Source organism: Eucyclogobius newberryi, unplaced genomic scaffold (assembly GCF_026437365.1).
Source record: "Eucyclogobius newberryi isolate DKJ021-1_F unplaced genomic scaffold, fEucNew1.0.hap1 SCAF_22, whole genome shotgun sequence".
NCBI lineage: Eukaryota > Metazoa > Chordata > Actinopteri > Gobiiformes > Gobiidae > Eucyclogobius > Eucyclogobius newberryi.
The window spans coordinates 28,550,160-28,570,851 of record NW_027315857.1 but is presented as its reverse complement, the minus strand read 5'-3'; the positions used below and the strand labels follow the sequence as shown (position 1 = coordinate 28,570,851).

General features: G+C 46.5%; 1 protein-coding gene across 1 annotated transcript in view; it reads right to left on the bottom strand.

Annotated features, from left to right (window-relative positions):
* The window catches only part of LOC140371988 (sodium/potassium-transporting ATPase subunit beta-2-like), a 23,642-nt gene extending 6,055 nt beyond the window's left edge, over positions 1–17,587 (bottom strand). Inside the window, exons 1-3 of the mRNA XM_072459226.1 lie at positions 17,478–17,587; positions 5,663–5,791; positions 4,059–4,163 (exon numbers count right to left, since the gene is read on the bottom strand). Coding sequence (XP_072315327.1) covers positions 4,059–4,163; positions 5,663–5,791; positions 17,478–17,580 — 337 coding nt within the window. The 5' untranslated portion in view covers positions 17,581–17,587. The remainder of the gene's footprint in view (positions 1–4,058; positions 4,164–5,662; positions 5,792–17,477) is intronic.
* Positions 17,588–20,692: the final 3,105 nt, after the last annotated feature.

The following is a 20,692-nucleotide window of genomic DNA, read 5'->3' as shown; positions in this document are numbered from 1 at the left end:
ATGGACCGGCCTCCTGCTGGTGCCAGAGTCAGGACTAAACATGGACCGGCCTCCTGCTGGTGCCAGAGTCAGGACTAAACATGGACCGGCCTCCTGCTGGTGCCAGAGTCAGGACTAAACATGGACCGGCCTCCTGCTGGTGCCAGAGTCAGGACTAAACATGGACCGGCCTCCTGCTGGTGCCAGAGTCAGGACTAAACATGGACCGGCCTCCTGCTGGTGCCAGAGTCAGGACTAAACATGGACCGGCCTCCTGCTGGTGCCAGAGTCAGGACTAAACATGGACCGGCCTCCTGCTGGTGCCAGAGTCAGGACTAAACATGGACCGGCCTCCTGCTGGTGCCAGAGTCAGCACTAAACATGGACCGGCCTCCTTCTATTATTGACCTTATCCCGCCCCGCCTACTTTTGCCTCATTTTGCCACGGTTCAGAACTTCCGTTGTAATGGCTTTTCCGGTCGAGTGGGAACTTCATTCCCTTAAACAGAGAACAAGACGTCAAAAATGCATCGATTCCCTGGGCGGCCTGAAAACGACTTTTTAGTATTTGTGTAGAACTTATTTTCTCTCAAGGTCGGCAGCCCAATATATATATGTATATATATATATATATATATATATATATATATATATATATATATATATATATATATATATATATATATATATATATATATATATATACTTCTACCAGCAGATGGAGGATTACGTGGTATGGCAGCGCGACAGGCCTCTAGTATATGGTATACAACTATAAGCCTCATTTGCTAGTGTCCAGGAGCTGTGTTTCAGGATCGTGCTCTTGAATGCTTTGAGAACTTGTCCATTCGAAAAGCGGATTTTGGACGAGGAAGCTTAGTTGGGGTAAATTTTGGCTGCTTTTAAGTTTCAGCGACTCATCTGCAGAAGATTAATTCAAGTATGTTTTCCTTTTCATTCTCAGGAAGATGTGCTGTTTTTGATGTCGTATTATGACTTTCTAACAGTGGCGGGAACAAGAGTGACGTCCTCACGAGTCACGTCACTGAAAAGACTGTATCAGATCTTTATACGTTTATACTTTCTGGAGTTTAGGTTGGGAATAAATCTTCTGACAGCCATTCTGACTTAGCAGGTTTAACGTGTGTGATTCATGATGATTTGTGATGATCGGTGATGATCGGTGATGATTGTTGATGATTTGTGATTGATGATTGGTGATGATTGTTGATGTTTCGTGATGTTTGGTGATGATTGGTGATGATTGGTGATGATTTGTGATGATTTGTGATGATCTGTGATGATGTGTTATGATTTGTGATGATCGGTGATGTTTCGTGATGATTGGTTATGATCGGTGATGATTGCTGATGATTTGTGATGATTGTTGATGATTGTTGATGATCGGTGATGTTTCGTGATGATCGGTGATGATTGTTGATGATTGGTTATGATCGGTGATGATTGTTGATGATTTGTGATGATTGTTGATGATTGTTGATGATTGGTGATGATTGGTGATGATTTGTGATGATTGGTGATGATTGGTGATGATTGGTGATGATGATTTGTGATGATTGGTGATGATTGGTGATGATGATTTGTGATGATTGGTGATGATTTGTGATGATTGGTGATGATTGGTGATGATTGGTGATGATTGGTGATGATTGTTTATGATTGGTGATGATTGTTTATTATTGGTTATGATTTGTGATTATTTGTGAGGATTGTTGATGATTGTTGATGATTGGTGATGATTGGTGATGTTTTGTGATGATTGGTGATGTTTTGTGATGATTGGTGATGTTTTGTGATGATTGGTGGTGATTGTTGATGATTGTTTATGATTGGTGATGATTGTTTATTATTGGTTATGATTTGTGATTATTTGTGAGGATTGTTGATGATTGTTGATGATTTGTGATGATTGGTGATGATTGGTGATGATTGGTGATGATTGGTGATGATCGGTGATGATTGTTGATGATTTGTGATGATTTGTGATGATTGTTGATGATTGTTGATGATTTGTGATGATCGGTGATGATTGTTGATGATTCGTGATGATCGGTGATGATTTGTGATGATTGGTGATGATGATCTGTGATGATTTGTGATGATCTGTGATGATGTGTTATGATTTGTGATGATCGGTGATGTTTCGTGATGATTGGTTATGATCGGTGATGATTGTTGATGATTTGTGATGATTGTTGATGATTGGTGATGATTTGTGATGATTGGTGATGATTGGTGATGATTGGTGATGATGATTTGTGATGATTGGTGATGATTGGTGATGATGATTTGTGATGATTGGTGATGATTGTTGATGATTGGTGATGATTGGTGATGTTTGGTGAGGATTGGTGATGTTTTGTGATGATTGGTGATGTTTTGTGATGATTGGTGGTGATTGTTGATGATTGTTTATGATTGGTGATGATTGTTTATTATTGGTTATGATTTGTGATTATTTGTGAGGATTGTTGATGATTGTTGATGATTTGTGATGATTGGTGATGATTGGTGATGATCGGTGATGATTGTTGATGATTTGTGATGATTTGTGATGATTGTTGATGATTGTTGATGATTTGTGATGATCGGTGATGATTGTTGATGATTCGTGATGATCGGTGATGATTTGTGATGATTGGTGATGATGATCTGTGATGATTTGTGATGATCTGTGATGATGTGTTATGATTTGTGATGATCGGTGATGTTTCGTGATGATTGGTTATGATCGGTGATGATTGTTGATGATTTGTGATGATTGTTGATGATTGTTGATGATCGGTGATGTTTCGTGATGATCGGTGATGATTGTTGATGATTGGTTATGATCGGTGATGATTGTTGATGATTTGTGATGATTGTTGATGATTGTTGATGATTGGTGATGATTGGTGATGATTTGTGATGATTGGTGATGATTGGTGATGATTGGTGATGATGATTTGTGATGATTGGTGATGATTGGTGATGATGATTTGTGATGATTGGTGATGATTTGTGATGATTGGTGATGATTGGTGATGATTGGTGATGATTGTTTATGATTGGTGATGATTGTTTATTATTGGTTATGATTTGTGATTATTTGTGAGGATTGTTGATGATTGTTGATGATTGGTGATGATTGGTGATGTTTTGTGATGATTGGTGATGTTTTGTGATGATTGGTGATGTTTTGTGATGATTGGTGGTGATTGTTGATGATTGTTTATGATTGGTGATGATTGTTTATTATTGGTTATGATTTGTGATTATTTGTGAGGATTGTTGATGATTGTTGATGATTTGTGATGATTGGTGATGATTGGTGATGATTGGTGATGATCGGTGATGATTGTTGATGATTTGTGATGATTTGTGATGATTGTTGATGATTGTTGATGATTTGTGATGATCGGTGATGATTGTTGATGATTCGTGATGATCGGTGATGATTTGTGATGATTGGTGATGATGATCTGTGATGATTTGTGATGATCTGTGATGATGTGTTATGATTTGTGATGATCGGTGATGTTTCGTGATGATTGGTTATGATCGGTGATGATTGTTGATGATTTGTGATGATTGTTGATGATTGGTGATGATTTGTGATGATTGGTGATGATTGGTGATGATTGGTGATGATGATTTGTGATGATTGGTGATGATTGGTGATGATGATTTGTGATGATTGGTGATGATTGTTGATGATTGGTGATGATTGGTGATGTTTGGTGAGGATTGGTGATGTTTTGTGATGATTGGTGATGTTTTGTGATGATTGGTGGTGATTGTTGATGATTGTTTATGATTGGTGATGATTGTTTATTATTGGTTATGATTTGTGATTATTTGTGATTATTTGTGATGATTGGTGATGATTTGTGATGATTTTTGATGATTGTTGATGATTTGTGATGATTGGTGATGATTGTTGATGATTGGTGATGATGATTGGTGATGATTGGTGATGATTGGTGATGATGATTTGTGATGATTGGTGGTGATTTGTGATGATTTGTGATGATTTGTGATGATTCGTGATGATTCATGTTTGTTTGTGTGATTCTTACGTGAGAGGAAAGCATCGAGGTTGGAGATGAGGCCACTGTACGACTCTGGCTTCGAAACGGAGAAGGAGATGTAGAGCTGGTCTCCTTTTGGACGAATCATCATGCCTTTAAATACACGAGAACCAATCAGAAAGCAGCAATGAGAGGGAGCAGTGATGTTAATTATAAATAAGGAAAATATGCTTAAAGGACACATATATCTGCATATTTTTCCTCTTTTAAGTCTGGTCAGACGTTGTTCGTCATCATAAATCCAGTTGGAGTTGTATTTAGCTCAATTTACGCGTTCAATCTAGCTTTTATTTATTTCCCCAGGTTAATTCTCTCTGCTGCCAGTAGATGGAGTGCGTCATGTGAAATTCACTGTTATTTTAAGTTCTACAACATGAGACGCCAAAGCAAAAGGAACAAGATAAATATTATTTAGTTTCAAAAGAAAAGAGTGTGTTTATTATAATGTTTGTATTAAAATCAATTTGAAATCTTGAGTTGTTTTCGTTTGACATTTCAGTATTTGACTTGAGGTGAGCCTCGTCTCGATCTGTGAGAGCAGAGACAGTCCTAGTCGCGGTCAGCTGACCAGAGGAAACCCACCCGGATATGGGACTTAAACTGACCAGAGGAAACCCACCCGGACATGAGACTTAAACTGACCAGAGGAAACCCACCCGAACATAAGACTTAAACTGACCAGAGGAAACCCACCCGGACATGGGACTTAAACTGACCAGAGGAAACCCACCCGGACATGAGACTTAAACTGACCAGAGGAAACCCACCCGAACATAAGACTTAAACTGACCAGAGGAAACCCACCCGGACATGGGACTTAAACTGACCAGAGGAAACCCACCCGGACATGAGACTTAAACTGACCAGAGGAAACCCACCCGAACATAAGACTTAAACTGACCAGAGGAAACCCACCCGAACATAAGACTTAAAATGACCAGAGGAAACCCACCCGAACATAAGACTTAAACTGACCAAAGGAAACCCACCCGGACATGGGACTTAAACTGACCAGAGGAAACCCACCCGGACATGGGACTTAAACTGACCAGAGGAAACCCACCCGAACATAAGACTTAAACTGACCAGAGGAAACCCACCCGGACATGGGACTTAAACTGACCAGAGGAAACCCACCCGGACATGGGACTTAAACTGACCAGAGGAAACCCACCCGAACATGGGACTTAAACTGACCAGAGGAAACCCACCCGGACATAAGACTTAAACTGACCAGAGGAAACCCACCTGAACATAAGACTTAAACTGACCAGAGGAAACCCACCCGAACATGGGACTTAAACTGACCAGAGGAAACCCACCCGAACATAAGACTTAAACTGACCAGAGGAAACCCACCCGAACATAAGACTTAAACTGACCAGAGGAAACCCACCTGAACATAAGACTTAAACTGACCAGAGGAAACCCACCCGGACATGGGACTTAAACTGACCAGAGGATTTTGGGCGATACAAAAATAAATTGATTTTTGAACTGGAATCAAACTTTAGTTTGTTCATTTTAGTTTCAGTATTTTATCTGCACTAGTGTAGTCCTGCCCCGGTGCATTGTGGGGAGTGGAGTCTTACCTGGTGTAGTGAGCCGGTCCTGCCACGTGGGGCGATAATCGTCAAGCGTAAGGAGCATCACATACATCGTAAGAGCGAACATCCCAGCAAGAAACAGGTAGAACACCAGGTAAAACAGCAAGATCAGACCTGAGAACATGAGAACAGCAGGAAGAACACATCAGACCTGAGAACATGAGAACAGCAGGTAGAACACATCAGACCTGAGAACATGAGAACAGCAGGAAGAACACATCAGACCTGAGAACATGAGAACAGCAGGTAGAACACATCAGACCTGAGAACATGAGAACAGCAGGAAGAACACATCAGACCTGAGAACATGAGAACAGCAGGAAGAACAGATCAGACCTGAGAACATGAGAACAGCAGGTAGAACAGATCAGACCTGAGAACATGAGAACAGCAGGTAGAACAGATCAGACCTGAGAACATGAGAACAGCAGGTAGAACAGATCAGACCTGAGAACATGAGAACAGCAGGAAGAACACATCAGACCTGAGAACATGAGAACAGCAGGAAGAACAGATCAGACCTGAGAACATGAGAACAGCAGGTAGAACAGATCAGACCTGAGAACATGAGAACAGCAGGTAGAACAGATCAGACCTGAGAACATGAGAACAGCAGGAAGAACACATCAGACCTGAGAACATGAGAACAGCAGGAAGAACAGATCAGACCTGAGAACATGAGAACAGCAGGAAGAACACATCAGACCTGAGAACATGAGAACAGCAGGAAGAACAGATCAGACCTGAGAACATGAGAACAGCAGGTAGAACAGATCAGACCTGAGAACATGAGAACAGCAGGTAGAACAGATCAGACCTGAGAACATGAGAACAGCAGGAAGAACACATCAGACCTGAGAACATGAGAACAGCAGGTAGAACACATCAGACCTGAGAACATGAGAACAGCAGGTAGAACAGATCAGACCTGAGAACATGAGAACAGCAGGTAGAACAGATCAGACCTGAGAACATGAGAACAGCAGGAAGAACACATCAGACCTGAGAACATGAGAACAGCAGGAAGAACACATCAGACCTGAGAACATGAGAACAGCAGGAAGAACACATCAGACCTGAGAACATGAGAACAGCAGGAAGAACACATCAGACCTGAGAACATGAGAACAGCAGGAAGAACACATCAGACCTGAGAACATGAGAACAGCAGGAAGAACAGATCAGACCTGAGAACATGAGAACAGCAGGTAGAACACATCAGACCTGAGAACATGAGAACAGCAGGAAGAACACATCAGACCTGAGAACATGAGAACAGCAGGTAGAACAGATCAGACCTGAGAACATGAGAACAGCAGGAAGAACACATCAGACCTGAGAACATGAGAACAGCAGGAAGAACACATCAGACCTGAGAACATGAGAACAGCAGGTAGAACACATCAGACCTGAGAACATGAGAACAGCAGGAAGAACACATCAGACCTGAGAACATGAGAACAGCAGGAAGAACACATCAGACCTGAGAACATGAGAACAGCAGGTAGAACACATCAGACCTGAGAACATGAGAACAGCAGGAAGAACACATCAGACCTGAGAACATGAGAACAGCAGGTAGAACACATCAGACCTGAGAACATGAGAACAGCAGGTAGAACACATCAGACCTGAGAACATGAGAACAGCAGGTAGAACAGATCAGACCTGAGAACATGAGAACAGCAGGTAGAACACATCAGACCTGAGAACATGAGAACAGCAGGAAGAACACATCAGACCTGAGAACATGAGAACAGCAGGTAGAACACATCAGACCTGAGAACATGAGAACAGCAGGTAGAACACATCAGACCTGAGAACATGAGAACAGCAGGAAGAACACATCAGACCTGAGAACATGAGAACAGCAGGAAGAACAGATCAGACCTGAGAACATGAGAACAGCAGGAAGAACACATCAGACCTGAGAACATGAGAACAGCAGGAAGAACACATCAGACCTGAGAACATGAGAATAGCAGGAAGAACAGATCAGACCTGAGAACATGAGAACAGCAGGAAGAACACATCAGACCTGACATTAGGGTTCTAACACCAAACCAGTTCAGATCCCACCTTTAGAACGTCTCATTCTGTAGACCAGGGTTAGACCTTGGTTATACCTGTTCTAGTGCATAATCCTGGTCTACGGTCTGAGTTCTGGGATCTGGGGTCTGAGTTCTGGGATCTGAGTTCTGGGGTCTGAGTTGTGTTGGGGGCGGGGCCAGAGCTGCTTTAAACTGAAGAAACGACAAAATATAAAATATGATGTTTTTGCTTCATATTCAGAGAAAAATTCTCACGTTTGATCAGAAAAATGTAAAAAGTGTCAAGACAAGAAAGAGCCAAAAAATGAAGCACAAAAGTGCAAAAATATCACTAAACATTTCACATACTGGAACAACTCATGTATTATTTACTTCTAACATATAAATGCACCTTACATTAAAGTACTAACTCGTATATTAAAGTACTAACCCTTACATAAAAGTACCAACTTACATTAAAGTACTAACCCTTATATTAAAGTACTAACCCTTACATAAAAGTACCAACTTACATTAAAGTACTAACCCTTATATTAAAGTACTAACTTACATTAAAGTACTAACCCTTACATAAAAGTACCAACTTACATTAAAGTACTAACCCTTATATTAAAGTACTAACCCTTATATTAAAGTACTAACCCTTATATTAAAGTACTAACCCTTATATTAAAGTACTAACCCTTATATTAAAGTATTAACTTACATAAATGTTCTAAAGGTTCTTCTAAACCTCAGACACAGAGACATGTTCTAAAGGTTCCTCTAAACCTCAGAGACATATTCTAAAGGTTCTTCTAAACCTCAGACACAGAGACATGTTCTAAAGGTTCCTCTAAACCTCAGACACAGAGACATGTTCCAAAGGTTCTTCTAAACCTCAGACACAGAGACATGTTCTAAAGGTTCCTCTAAACCTCAGATACATATTCTAAAGGTTCTTCTAAACCTCAGACACAGAGACATGTTCTAAAGGTTCTTCTAAACCTCAGACACAGAGACGTGTTCTAAAGGTTCTTCTAAACCTCAGACACAGAGACATGTTCTAAAGGTTCCTCTAAACCTTAGAGACATGTTCTAAAGGTTCCTCTAAACCTCAGAGACATGTTCTGAAGGTTCTTCTAAACCTCAGACACAGAGACATGTTCCAAAGGTTCCTCTAAACCTCAGAGACATGTTCTAAAGGTTCTTCTAAACCTCAGACACAGAGACATGTTCTAAAGGTTCTTCTAAACCTCAGACACAGAGACATGTTCTAATGGTTCTTCTAAACTTCAGACACAGAGACGTGTTCTAAAGGTTCTTCTAAACCTCAGACACAGAGACATGTTCTAAAGGTTCCTCTAAACCTCAGAGACATGTTCTAAAGGTTCCGCTAAACCTCAGAGACATGTTCTAAAGGTTCTTCTAAACCTCAGACACAGACAGATGTTCTAAAGGTTCCTCTAAACCTCAGAGACATGTTCTAAAGGTTCCTCTAAACCTCAGAGACATGTTCTAAAGGTTCCTCTAAACCTCAGACAGAGAGACATGTTCTAAAGGTTCCTCTAAACCTCAGAGACATGTTCTGAAGGTTCTTCTAAACCTCAGACACAGAGAAATGTTCTAAAGGTTCTTCTAAACCTCAGACACAGAGACATGTTCTAATGGTTCTTCTAAACCTCAGACACAGAGACGTGTTCTAAAGGTTCTTCTAAACCTCAGACACAGAGACATGTTCTAATGGTTCTTCTAAACCTCAGACACAGAGACATGTTCTAAAGGTTCCTCTAAACCTCGGAGCCATGTTCTAAAGGTTCCTCTAAACCTCAGAGACATGTTCTAAAGGTTCTTCTAAACCTCAGACACAGAGACATGTTCTAAAAGTTCCTCTAAACCTCAGAGACATGTTCTAAAGGTTCCTCTAAACCTCAGAGACATGTTCTAAATGTTCCTCTAAATCTCAGACGGAGAGACATGTTCTAAAGGTTCCTCTAAACCTCAGAGACATGTTCTAAAGGTTCCTCTAAACCTCAGAGACATGTTCTACAGGTTCTTCTAAACCTCAGACACAGAGACATGTTCTAAAGGTTCCTCTAAACCTCAGAGACATATTCTAAAGGTTCTTCTAAACCTCAGACACAGAGACATGTTCCAAAGGTTCTTCTAAACCTCAGACACAGAGACATGTTCTAAAGGTTCCTCTAAACCTCAGAGACATATTCTAAAGGTTCTTCTAAACCTCAGACACAGAGACATGTTCTAAAGGTTCCTCTAAACCTCAGACACAGAGACATGTTCCAAAGGTTCTTCTAAACCTCAGACACAGAGACATGTTCTAAAGGTTCCTCTAAACCTCAGACACAGAGACATGTTCCAAAGGTTCTTCTAAACCTCAGACACAGAGACATGTTCTAAAGGTTCCTCTAAACCTCAGAGACATATTCTAAAGGTTCTTCTAAACCTCAGACACAGAGACATGTTCCAAAGGTTCTTCTAAACCTCAGACACAGAGATGTGTTCTAAAGGATCTTTTAAACCTCAGACACAGAGACATGTTCTAAAGGTTCCTCTAAACCTCAGAGACATGTTCTAATGGTTCTTCTAAACCTCAGACACAGAGACGTGTTCTAAAGGTTCTTCTAAACCTCAGACACAGAGACATGTTCTAAAGGTTCTTCTAAACCTCAGAGACATATTCTAAAGGTTCTTCTAAACCTCAGACACAGAGACATGTTCCAAAGGTTCTTCTAAACCTCAGACACAGAGATGTGTTCTAAAGGATCTTTTAAACCTCAGACACAGAGACATGTTCTAAAGGTTCCTCTAAACCTCAGAGACATGTTCTAAAGGATCTTTTAAACCTCAGACACAGAGACGTGTTCTAAAGGTTCCTCTAAACCTCAGACACAGAGACATGTTCTAAAGGTTCTTCTAAACCTCAGAGACATGTTCTAAAGCTCAGCTCCCTCTGGTGGTCGCACAGTGTCATTGCTCAACTGCGATACGTTTTTCACATTAATCCAGAATAATCTGCAGATACTTCATAAATCCACAGCATCGAGTTATAAATCAAACCCAGTCTTCGCTCTGTAAGGTCAGAGTTAGGGTCAGGGTTAGGGTTAGGGTCAGAGTTAGGGTCAGGGTTAGGGTTAGGGTCAGAGTCAGGGTCAGGGTTAGGGTTAGGGTTAGGGTTGGGGTCAGAGTTAGGGTTAGGGTCAGAGTTAGGGTCAGGGTTAGGGTCAGATTTAGGGTCAGGGTTAAGGTCAGGGTTAGGGTCAGACTTAGGGTCAGAGTTAGGGTTAGGGTCAGAGTTAGGGTCAGGGTTAGTGTCAGGGTCAGAGTCAGAGTTAGGGTCAGGGTTAGGGTCAGAGTTAGGGTTAGGGTCAGGGTTAGGGTTAGGGTTGGGGTCAGAGTTAGGGTTAGGGTCAGAGTTAGGGTCAGGGTCAGAGTTAGGGTCAGGGTTAAGGCCAGGGTTAGGGTCAGACTTAGGGTCAGAGTTAGGGTTAGGGTCAGAGTTAGGGTCAGGGTTAGTGTCAGGGTCAGAGTCAGAGTTGGGGTAAGGGTTAGGGTGAGGGTCAGGGTCAGAGTTAGGGTCAGGGTTAGGGTTAGGGTCAGGGTCAGGGTTAGGGTCAGAGTTAGGGTTAGGGTTAGGGTCAGGGTCAGTTAGGGTCAGTTAGGGTCAGCGTTAGGGTCAGCATTAGGGTAAGCGTTAGGGTCAGTCAGGGTCAGCGTTAGGGTCAGCGTTAGGGTCAGGGTTAGGGTCAAAGTTAGGGTTAGTGTCAGGGTCAGGGTTAGGGTCAGCGTTAGGGTTAGGGTCAGGGTTAGGGTCAAAGTTAGGGTTAGGGTCAGGGTCAGGGTTAGGGTCAGAGTTAGGGTTAGGGTTAGGGTCAGGGTCAGGGTAAGGGTTAGGGTCAGAGCAGAAGGAAATACGTTTGTAGTTCAGGAAAATGCCCTAAATCTGCCTCAGAAGTCTGAAGTTTAAACTGAGGGTTAGGGTTAGGGTCAGGGTCAGGGTTAGGGTCAGAGTTAGGGTTAGGGTTAGGGTTAGGGTTAGGGTTAGGGTCAGGGTCAGGGTCAGGGTTAGGGTCAGAGCACAAGGAAATACGTTTGTAGTTCAGGAAAAAGCCCTAAATCTCCTTCAGAAGTCTGAAGTTTAAACTGAGGGTTAGGGTTAGGGTCAGGGTCAGGGTTAGGGTCAGAGTTAGGGTTAGGGTTAGGGTCAGAGTTAGGGTTAGGGTCAGGGTTAGGGTTAGGGTTGGGGTCAGAGTTAGGGTTAGGGTCAGAGTTAGGGTCAGGGTCAGAGTTAGGGTCAGGGTTAAGGTCAGGGTTAGGGTCAGACTTAGGGTCAGAGTTAGGGTTAGGGTCAGAGTTAGGGTCAGGGTTAGTGTCAGGGTCAGAGTCAGAGTTGGGGTAAGGGTTAGGGTGAGGGTCAGGGTCAGAGTTAGGGTCAGGGTTAGGGATAGGGATAGGGTTAGGGTTAAGGTTATGGTTAGGGTTAGGGTCAGTTAGGGTCAGTTAGGGTCAGCGTTAGGGTCAGCATTAGGGTAAGCGTTAGGGTCAGTCATGGTCAGCGTTAGGGTCAGCGTTAGGGTCAGGGTTAGGGTCAGCGTTAGGGTTAGGGTCAGGGTTAGGGTCAAAGTTAGGGTTAGGGTCAGAGTTAGGGTTAGGGTTAGGGTCAGGGTCAGGGTAAGGGTTAGGGTTAGGGTCAGAGCAGAAGGAAATACGTTTGTAGTTCAGGAAAATGCCCTAAATCTGCCTCAGAAGTATGAAGTTTAAACTGAGGGTTAGGGTTAGGGTTAGGGTCAGGGTTAGGGTCAAAGTTAGGGTTAGGGTCAGGGTCAGGGTTAGGGTCAGCGTTAGGGTTAGGGTCAGGGTTAGGGTCAAAGTTAGGGTTAGGGTCAGGGTCAGGGTTAGGGTCAGAGTTAGGGTTAGGGTTAGGGTCAGGGTCAGGGTAAGGGTTAGGGTCAGAGCAGAAGGAAATACGTTTGTAGTTCAGGAAAATGCCCTAAATCTGCCTCAGAAGTCTAAAGTTTAAACTGAGGGTTAGGGTTAGGGTCAGGGTCAGGGTTAGGGTCAGAGTTAGGGTTAGGGTTAGGGTTAGGGTTAGGGTTAGGGTTAGGGTTAGGGTTAGGGTTAGGGTTAGGGTTAGGGTTAGGGTCAGGGTCAGGGTTAGGGTCAGAGCACAAGGAAATACGTTTGTAGTTCAGGAAAAAGCCTTAAATCTCCTTCAGAAGTCTGAAGTTTAAACTGAGGGTTAGGGTTAGGGTCAAGGTCAGGGTTAGGGTCAGAGTTAGGGTTAGGGTTAGGGTTAGGGTTAGGGTTAGGGTTAGGGTTAGGGTTAGGGTCAGGGTCAGGGTTAGGGTCAGAGTTAGGGTTAGGGTTAGGGTTAGGGTCAGCATTAGGGTCAGCGTTAGGGTCAGTTAGGGTCAGCATTAGGGTCAGCGTTAGGGTCAGTTAGGGTCAGCATTATGGTTAGGGTCAGCGTTAGGGTCAGCATTAGGATTAGGGTTAGGGTCAGGGTTAGGGTCAAAGTTAGGGTTAGGGTCAGGGTCAGGGTTAGGGTCAGAGTTAGGGTTAGGGTTAGGGTTAGGGTTAGGGTTAGGGTCAGGGTCAGGGTTAGGGTTAGCGTCAGAGCAGAAGGAAATACGTTTGTAGTTCAGGAAAATGCCCTAAATCTCCTTCAGAAGTCTGAAGTTTAAACTGAGGGTTAGGGTTAGGGTCAGGGTCAGGGTTAGGGTCAGAGTTAGGGTTAGGGTTAGGGTTAGGGTTAGGGTTAGGGTTAGGGTCAGGGTCAGGGTTAGGGTTAGCGTCAGAGCAGAAGGAAATACGTTTGTAGTTCAGGAAAATGCCCTAAATCTGCCTCAGAAATCTAAAGTTCAAACTGAGATCTACTTCTTCTGTGAGTTTGATGAAAAAGTGCTGCCTTGGTTCTGCTTCTGGTCTGGGTCAGCGTTAGGGTCAGTTACGGTCAGTTAGGGTCAGCCTTAGGGTCAGTTAGGGTCAGCGTTAGGGTCAGCATTAGGGTCAGCATTAGTGTCAGCATTAGGGTCAGTTAAGGGTTAGGGTCAGCGTTAGGTTCAGCGTTAGGGTCAGTTGGGGTCAGCGTTAGGGTCAGCATTAGGGTTAGGGTCAGCGTTAGGTTCAGTTAGGGTCAGCGGTAGGGTCAGCGTTAGGGTAAGCGTTAGGGTCAGTTAGGGTTAGGGTCAGCATCAGAGTCAGCGTCACGGTCAGTTAGGGTCACCGTTAGGGTCAGTGTAAGGTTCAGTTAGGGTCAGCGTTAGGGTCAGCATTAGGGTCAGTTAGGGTCAGCGTTAGGGTCATTTATGGTGAGCGTTAGGGTCAGCGTTAAGGTTAGGGTCAGCGTTAGGGTCAGCATTAGGGTTAGGGTCAGCGTTAGGGTCAGCGATATGGGTCAGTTAGGGTCAGCATTAGGGTCAGCATTAGGGTTAGGGTCAGCGTTAGGGTCAGCATTAGGGTCAGCGTTTGGGTCAGCATTAGGGTTATGTTCAGCATTAGGGTCAGCGTTAAGGTTAGGGTCAGCGTTAGGGTCAGCTAGGGTCAGCGTTAGGGTCAGCATTAGGGTTAGGGTCAGCGTTAGGTTCAGTTAGGGTCAGCGTTAGGGTCAGCATTAGGGTTAGGGTCAGCGTTAGGTTCAGTTAGGGTCAGCGGTAGGGTCAGCGTTAGGGTAAGCGTTAGGGTCAGTTAGGGTTAGGGTCAGCATCAGAGTCAGCGTCACGGTCAGTTAGGGTCACCGTTAGGGTCAGTGTAAGGTTCAGTTAGGGTCAGCGTTAGGGTCAGCATTAGGGTCAGTTAGGGTCAGCGTTAGGGTCAGCATTAGGGTTAGGGTCAGCGTTAGGGTCAGCATTAGGGTCAGCGTTTGGGTCAGCATTAGGGTTATGTTCAGCATTAGGGTCAGCGTTAAGGTTAGGGTCAGCGTTAGGGTCAGCATTAGGGTTAGGGTCAGCGTTAGGATCAGCATTAGGGTTAGGGTCAGCGTTAGGGTCAGCGATATGGGTCAGTTAGGGTCAGCATTAGGGTCAGCATTAGGGTTAGGGTCAGCGTTAGGGTCAGCATTAGGGTCAGCGTTTGGGTCAGCATTAGGGTTATGTTCAGCATTAGGGTCAGCGTTAAGGTTAGGGTCAGCGTTAGGGTCAGCATTAGGGTTAGGGTCAGCGTTAGGATCAGCATTAGGGTTAGGGTCAGCGTTAGGGTTAGGCTCAGCATTAGGGTCAACGTTAGGGTCAGTTAGGGTCAGGATTAGGGTTAGGGTCAGCGTTAGGGTCAGCATTAGGATCAGCGTTAGGGTCAGTAAGGGTCAGCATTAGGGTTAGGGTCAGCGTTAGGGTCAGCATTAGGGTTAGGGTCAGCGTTAGGGTCAGCATTAGGGTCAGCGTTAAGGTCAGTTAGGGTCAGCATTAGGGTCAGCGTTAGGGTCAGTTAGGGTCAGCATTAGGGTTAGGGTCAGCGTTAGGGTCAGCATTAGGATTAGGGTTAGGGTCAGGGTTAGGGTCAAAGTTAGGGTCAGGGTTAGGGTCAGGGTTAGGGTCAGCGTTAGGGTTAGGGTCAAAGTTAGGGTTAGGGTTAGGGTTAGGGTTAGGGTTAGGGTTAGGGTCAGGGTCAGGGTTAGGGTCAGAGGTAGGGTTAGGGTTAGGGTCAGCATTAGGGTCAGCGTTAGGGTCAGTTAGGGTCAGCATTAGGGTCAGCGTTAGGGTCAGTTAGGGTCAGCATTAGGGTTAGGGTCAGCGTTAGGGTCAGCATTAGGATTAGGGTCAGGGTTAGGGTCAAAGTTAGGGTTAGGGTCAGGGTCAGGGTTAGGGTTAGGGTCAGAGTTAGGGTTAGGGTTAGGGTCAGGGTCAGGGTTAGGGTTAGGGTTAGGGTCAGAGCAGAAGGAAATACGTTTGTAGTTCAGGAAAATGCCCTAAATCTGCCTCAGAAATCTGAAGTTCAAACTGAGATCTACTTCTTCTGTGAGTTTGATGAAAAAGTGCTGCCTTGGTTCTGCTTCTGGTCTGGGTCAGCGTTAGGGTCAGTTACGGTCAGTTAGGGTCAGCCTTAGGGTCAGTTAGGGTCAGCGTTAGGGTCAGCATTAGGGTCAGCGTTAGTGTCAGCGTTAGGGTCAGCGTTAGGGTCAGCGTTAGGGTCAGTTAGGGTCAGCGTTAGGGTCAGTTAAGGGTTAGGGTCAGCGTTAGGGTCAGCGTTAGGGTCAGTTAGGGTCAGCGTTATGGTCAGCATTAGGGTTAGGGTCAGCGTTAGGTTCAGTTAGGGTCAGCGGTAGGGTCAGCGTTAGGGTAAGCGTTAGGGTCAGTTAGGGTTAGGGTCAGCATCAGAGTCAGCGTCACGGTCAGTTAGGGTCACCGTTAGGGTCAGTGTAAGGTTCAGTTAGGGTCAGCGTTAGGGTCAGCATTAGGGTCAGTTAGGGTCAGCGTTAGGGTCAATTATGGTAAGCCTAAGGCTCAGCGTTAAGGTTAGGGTCAGCGTTAGGGTCAGCATTAGGGTTAGGGTCAGCGTTAGGGTCAGCAATATGGGTCAGTTAGGGTCAGCATTAGGGTTAGGGTCAGCGTTAGGGTCAGCATTAGGGTCAGCGTTAGGGTCAGCATTAGGGTTAGGGTCAGCGTTAGGGTCAGCATTAGGGTCAGCGTTAGGGTCAGCATTAGGTTTAGGGTCAGCGTTAGGATCAGCATTAGGTTAGGGTCAGCGTTAGGGTTAGGTTCAGCATTAGGGTCAGCGTTAGGGTCAGTTAGGGTCAGGATTAGGGTTAGGGTCAGCGTTAGGGTCAGCATTAGGATCAGCGTTAGGGTCAGTTAGGGTCAGCATTAGGGTTAGGGTCAGCGTTAGGGTCAGCATTAGGGTTAGGGTCAGCGTTAGGGTCAGCATTAGGGTTAGGGTCAGCATTAGGGTCAGTTAGGGTCAGCATTAGGGTTAGGGTCAGCGTTAGGGTCAGTTAGGGTCAGCATTAGAGTTAGGGTCAGCATTAGGGTTACGGTCAGCGTTAGGGTTAGGGTCAGCGTTAGGGTCAGTTAGGGTCAGCATTAGGGTTAGGGTCAGCGTTAGGGTCAGCATTAGGGTTAGGGTCAGCGTTAGGGTCAGCATTAGGGTTAGGGTCAGCATTAGGGTCAGTTAGGGTCAGCATTAGGGTTAGGGTCAGCGTTAGGGTCAGTTAGGGTCAGCATTAGAGTTAGGGTCAGCATTAGGGTTACGGTCAGCGTTAGGGTTAGGGTCAGCGTTAGGCTCCGCATCATTTAATCCACTGATCATATCTCGTTGACAATAAAAATCCTTTAGTTGTATTTTTCGTATGTTTGGACTAAACAGACCCTAAAACACATGAACAGACCTTTTATAACAAAAACTGACATTATTAAATCAAAATGTCCAAAATAAACTTTTTCTGACTTGGGTTAGGGTTTATTCATAAATATTCTCTCTCTGACCCAGTCACATATTTACACCTTCATTTAGATAAATATGGATTTACAAAGTCTCAAAATTAAAAGATAAAAATGTTTGACATTGAACGCTAAATGCCCTGATCCCAGTTTAGTCCTGATACTGTTGTTGTTGTTGTTGTTGTTGTGTTACTTTTAATGGCGGTTGGCCGCCAACTGAAAAGGTGCATTTAGCGCCACCTACTGTAGTTCAAAGTATGTACCTGGGTTAGTCTGTCCATAAATTTTCTTTATTAAAGCTGATGATGACGTCACTGTCCCTCACGCGCACTCACGCACACTCACGCACACTCACGCACACTCACGCACACACAGACTCACCCCAGCTCTTCGCGGTGCGGCCCAGCAGCTCGTGCGTGCGCGGGTTCCAGATGAAATCCCAACTGGAGCCGCGCGCTTCTTCTTTCGTTCCGCCTCCTGACATGGTCCTGGTCCTGGTTTAGTCCTGGTTCAGACTTGGTTCAGACCTGGTTCAGACCTGGTTCAGACCTGGTTCAGACCTGGTTTAGTCCTGGTTCGGACCTGGTTCAGACCTGGTTCGGACCTGGTTCAGACCTGGTTTAGTCCTGGTTCGGACCTGGTTCAGACCTGGTTCAGACCTGGTTCAGACCTGGTTTAGTCCTGGTTCGGACCTGGTTCAGACCTGGTTCAGACCTGATTCAGACCTGGTTTAGTCCTGGTTCGGACCTGGTTCAGACCTGGTTCAGACCTGGTTCAGACCTGGTTCAGTCCGGAGGATGAGGATGAGAGTGAAGGTGAAGATGGCGCTGTGCGGATTAAAGCTCCAGCTGTTTCCTGTGGAGGACGCGAACCTGACGCGGATCTGAGGCGGTCCAGGGGATTGGTTCTATCCCGGTCCAGATGGAGGACACACTGAGGACACTCTGAGGACACGCGGAGGACACACGGAGGATGAGAGGCGGCGCGGCGGAGGATGGAGCGCGGTGAGACGCGGTGGACGCGGCAGGACGCGGTGAAAGGCGCAGATGAGGCGGCGGAGACGCGGCAGATGATGGAGGAGCGCAAGGACGCACGGAGGCTGCGGACACAGGCCCCGCCCACGCGTCCGTGACGTCATAGCCAATGACCGCACAGCCCATGACACATGAGCATACGTCACGTGCACGCGGCCCACTGACGCTCAACGCGCACGTGACCTGCCCCATCAGATGCCCTCCCTGTGTCAGATGCCCTCCCTGTGTGTGTCAGATGCCCTCCCTGTGTGTGTCAGATGCCCTCCCTGTGTCAGATGCCCTCCCTGTGTGTATCAGATGCCCTCCTTGTGTGAATCAGATGCCCTCCCTGTGTGTGTCAGATGCCCTCCCTGTGTGTGTCAGATGCCCTCCCTGTGTGTATCAGATGCCCTCCTTGTGTGAATCAGATGCCCTCCCTGTGTGTATCAGATGCCCTCCCTGTGTGTGTCAGATGCCCTCCCTGTGTGTGTCAGATGCCCTCCCTGTGTGTGTCAGATGCCCTCCCTGTGTGTATCAGATGCCCTCCTTGTGTGAATCAGATGCCCTCCCTGTGTGTATCAGATGCCCTCCTTGTGTGAATCAGATGCCCTCCCTGTGTGTATCAGATGCCCTCCCTGTGTCAGATGCCCTCCCTGTGTGTGTCAGATGCCCTCCCTGTGTCAGATGCCCTCCCTGTGTGTGTCAGATGCCCTCCCTGTGTGAGTCAGATGCCCTCCCTGTGTGAGTCAGATGCCCTCCCTGTGTGAGTCAGATGCCCTCCCTGTGTCAGATGCCCTCCCTGTGTGTGTCAGATGTCCTCCCTGTGTGAGTCAGATGCCCTCCCTGTGTGAGTCAGATGCCCTCCCTGTGTGTATCAGATGCCCTCCCTGTGTCAGATGCCCTCCCTGTGTGTGTCAGATGCCCTCCCTGTGTCAGATGCCCTCCCTGTGTGTGTCAGATGCCCTCCCTGTGTGAGTCAGATGCCCTCCCTGTGTGAGTCAGATGCCCTCCCTGTGTCAGATGCCCTCCCTGTGTGTGTCAGATGTCCTCCCTGTGTGAGTCAGATGCCCTCCCTGTGTGAGTCAGATGCCCTCCCTGTGTCAGATGCCCTCCCTGTGTGTGTCAGATGCCCTCCCTGTGTGTGTCAGATGCCCTCCCTGTGTGAGTCAGATGCCCTCCCTGTGTCAGATGCCCTCCCTGTGTGAGTCAGATGCCCTCCCTGTGTGTGTCAGATGCCCTCCCTGTGTGAGTCAGATGCCCTCCCTGTGTCAGATGCCCTCCTTGTGTGAATCAGATGCCCTCCCTGTGTGTGTCAGATGCCCTCCTTGTGTGAATCAGATGCCCTCCCTGTGTGTATCAGATGCCCTCCCTGTGTGTGTCAGATGCCCACCCTGTGTCAGATGCCCTCCCTGTGTGTGTCAGATGCCCTCCCTGTGTCAGATGCCCTCCTTGTGTGAATCAGATGCCCTCCCTGTGTGTGTCAGATGCCCTCCTTGTGTGAATCAGATGCCCTCCCTGTGTGTATCAGATGCCCTCCCTGTGTGTGTCAGATGCCCTCCCTGTGTCAGATGCCCTCCCTGTGTGTGTCAGATGCCCTCCCTGTGTCAGATGCCCTCCCTGTGTCAGATGCCCTCCCTGTGTGTGTCAGATGCCCTCCCTGTGTGTGTCAGATGCCCTCCCTGTGTCAGATGCCCTCCCTGTGTGTGTCAGATGCCCTCCCTGTGTCAGATGCCCTCCCTGTGTGTGTCAGATGCCCTCCTTGTGTGTATCAGATGCCCTCCTTGTGTGAATCAGATGCCCTCCCTGTGTGTATCAGATGCCCTCCCTGTGTGTGTCAGATGCCCTCCCTGTGTGTGTCAGATGCCCTCCCTGTGTGTGTCAGATGCCCTCCTTGTGTGAATCAGATGCCCTCCCTGTGTGTATCAGATGCCCTCCTTGTGTGAATCAGATGCCCTCCCTGTGTGTATCAGATGCCCTCCCTGTGTGTGTCAGATGCCCTCCCTGTGTCAGATGCCCTCCCTGTGTGTGTCAGATGCCCTCCCTGTGTCAGATGCCCTCCCTGTGTGTGTCAGATGCCCTCCCTGTGTGAGTCAGATGCCCTCCCTGTGTGAGTCAGATGACCTCCCTGTGTCAGATGCCCTCCCTGTGTGAGTCAGATGCCCTCCCTGTGTGAGTCAGATGCCCTCCCTGTGTCAGATGCCCTCCCTGTGTGTGTCAGATGCCCTCCCTGTGTGAGTCAGATGCCCTCCCTGTGTGAGTCAGATGCCCTCCCTGTGTCAGATGCCCTCCCTGTGTGTGTCAGATGCCCTCCCTGTGTGTGTCAGATGCCCTCCCTGTGTGAGTCAGATGCCCTCCCTGTGTCAGATGCCCTCCCTGTGTGTGTCAGATGCCCTCCCTGTGTGAGTCAGATGCCCTCCCTGTGTCAGATGCCCTCCCTGTGTCAGATGCCCTCCCTGTGTGTGTCAGATGCCCTCCCTGTGTGTGTCAGATGCCCTCCCTGTGTGTGTCAGATGCCCTCCCTGTGTCAGATGCCCTCCCTGTGTGTGTCAGATGCCCTCCCTGTGTGTGTCAGATGCCCTCCCT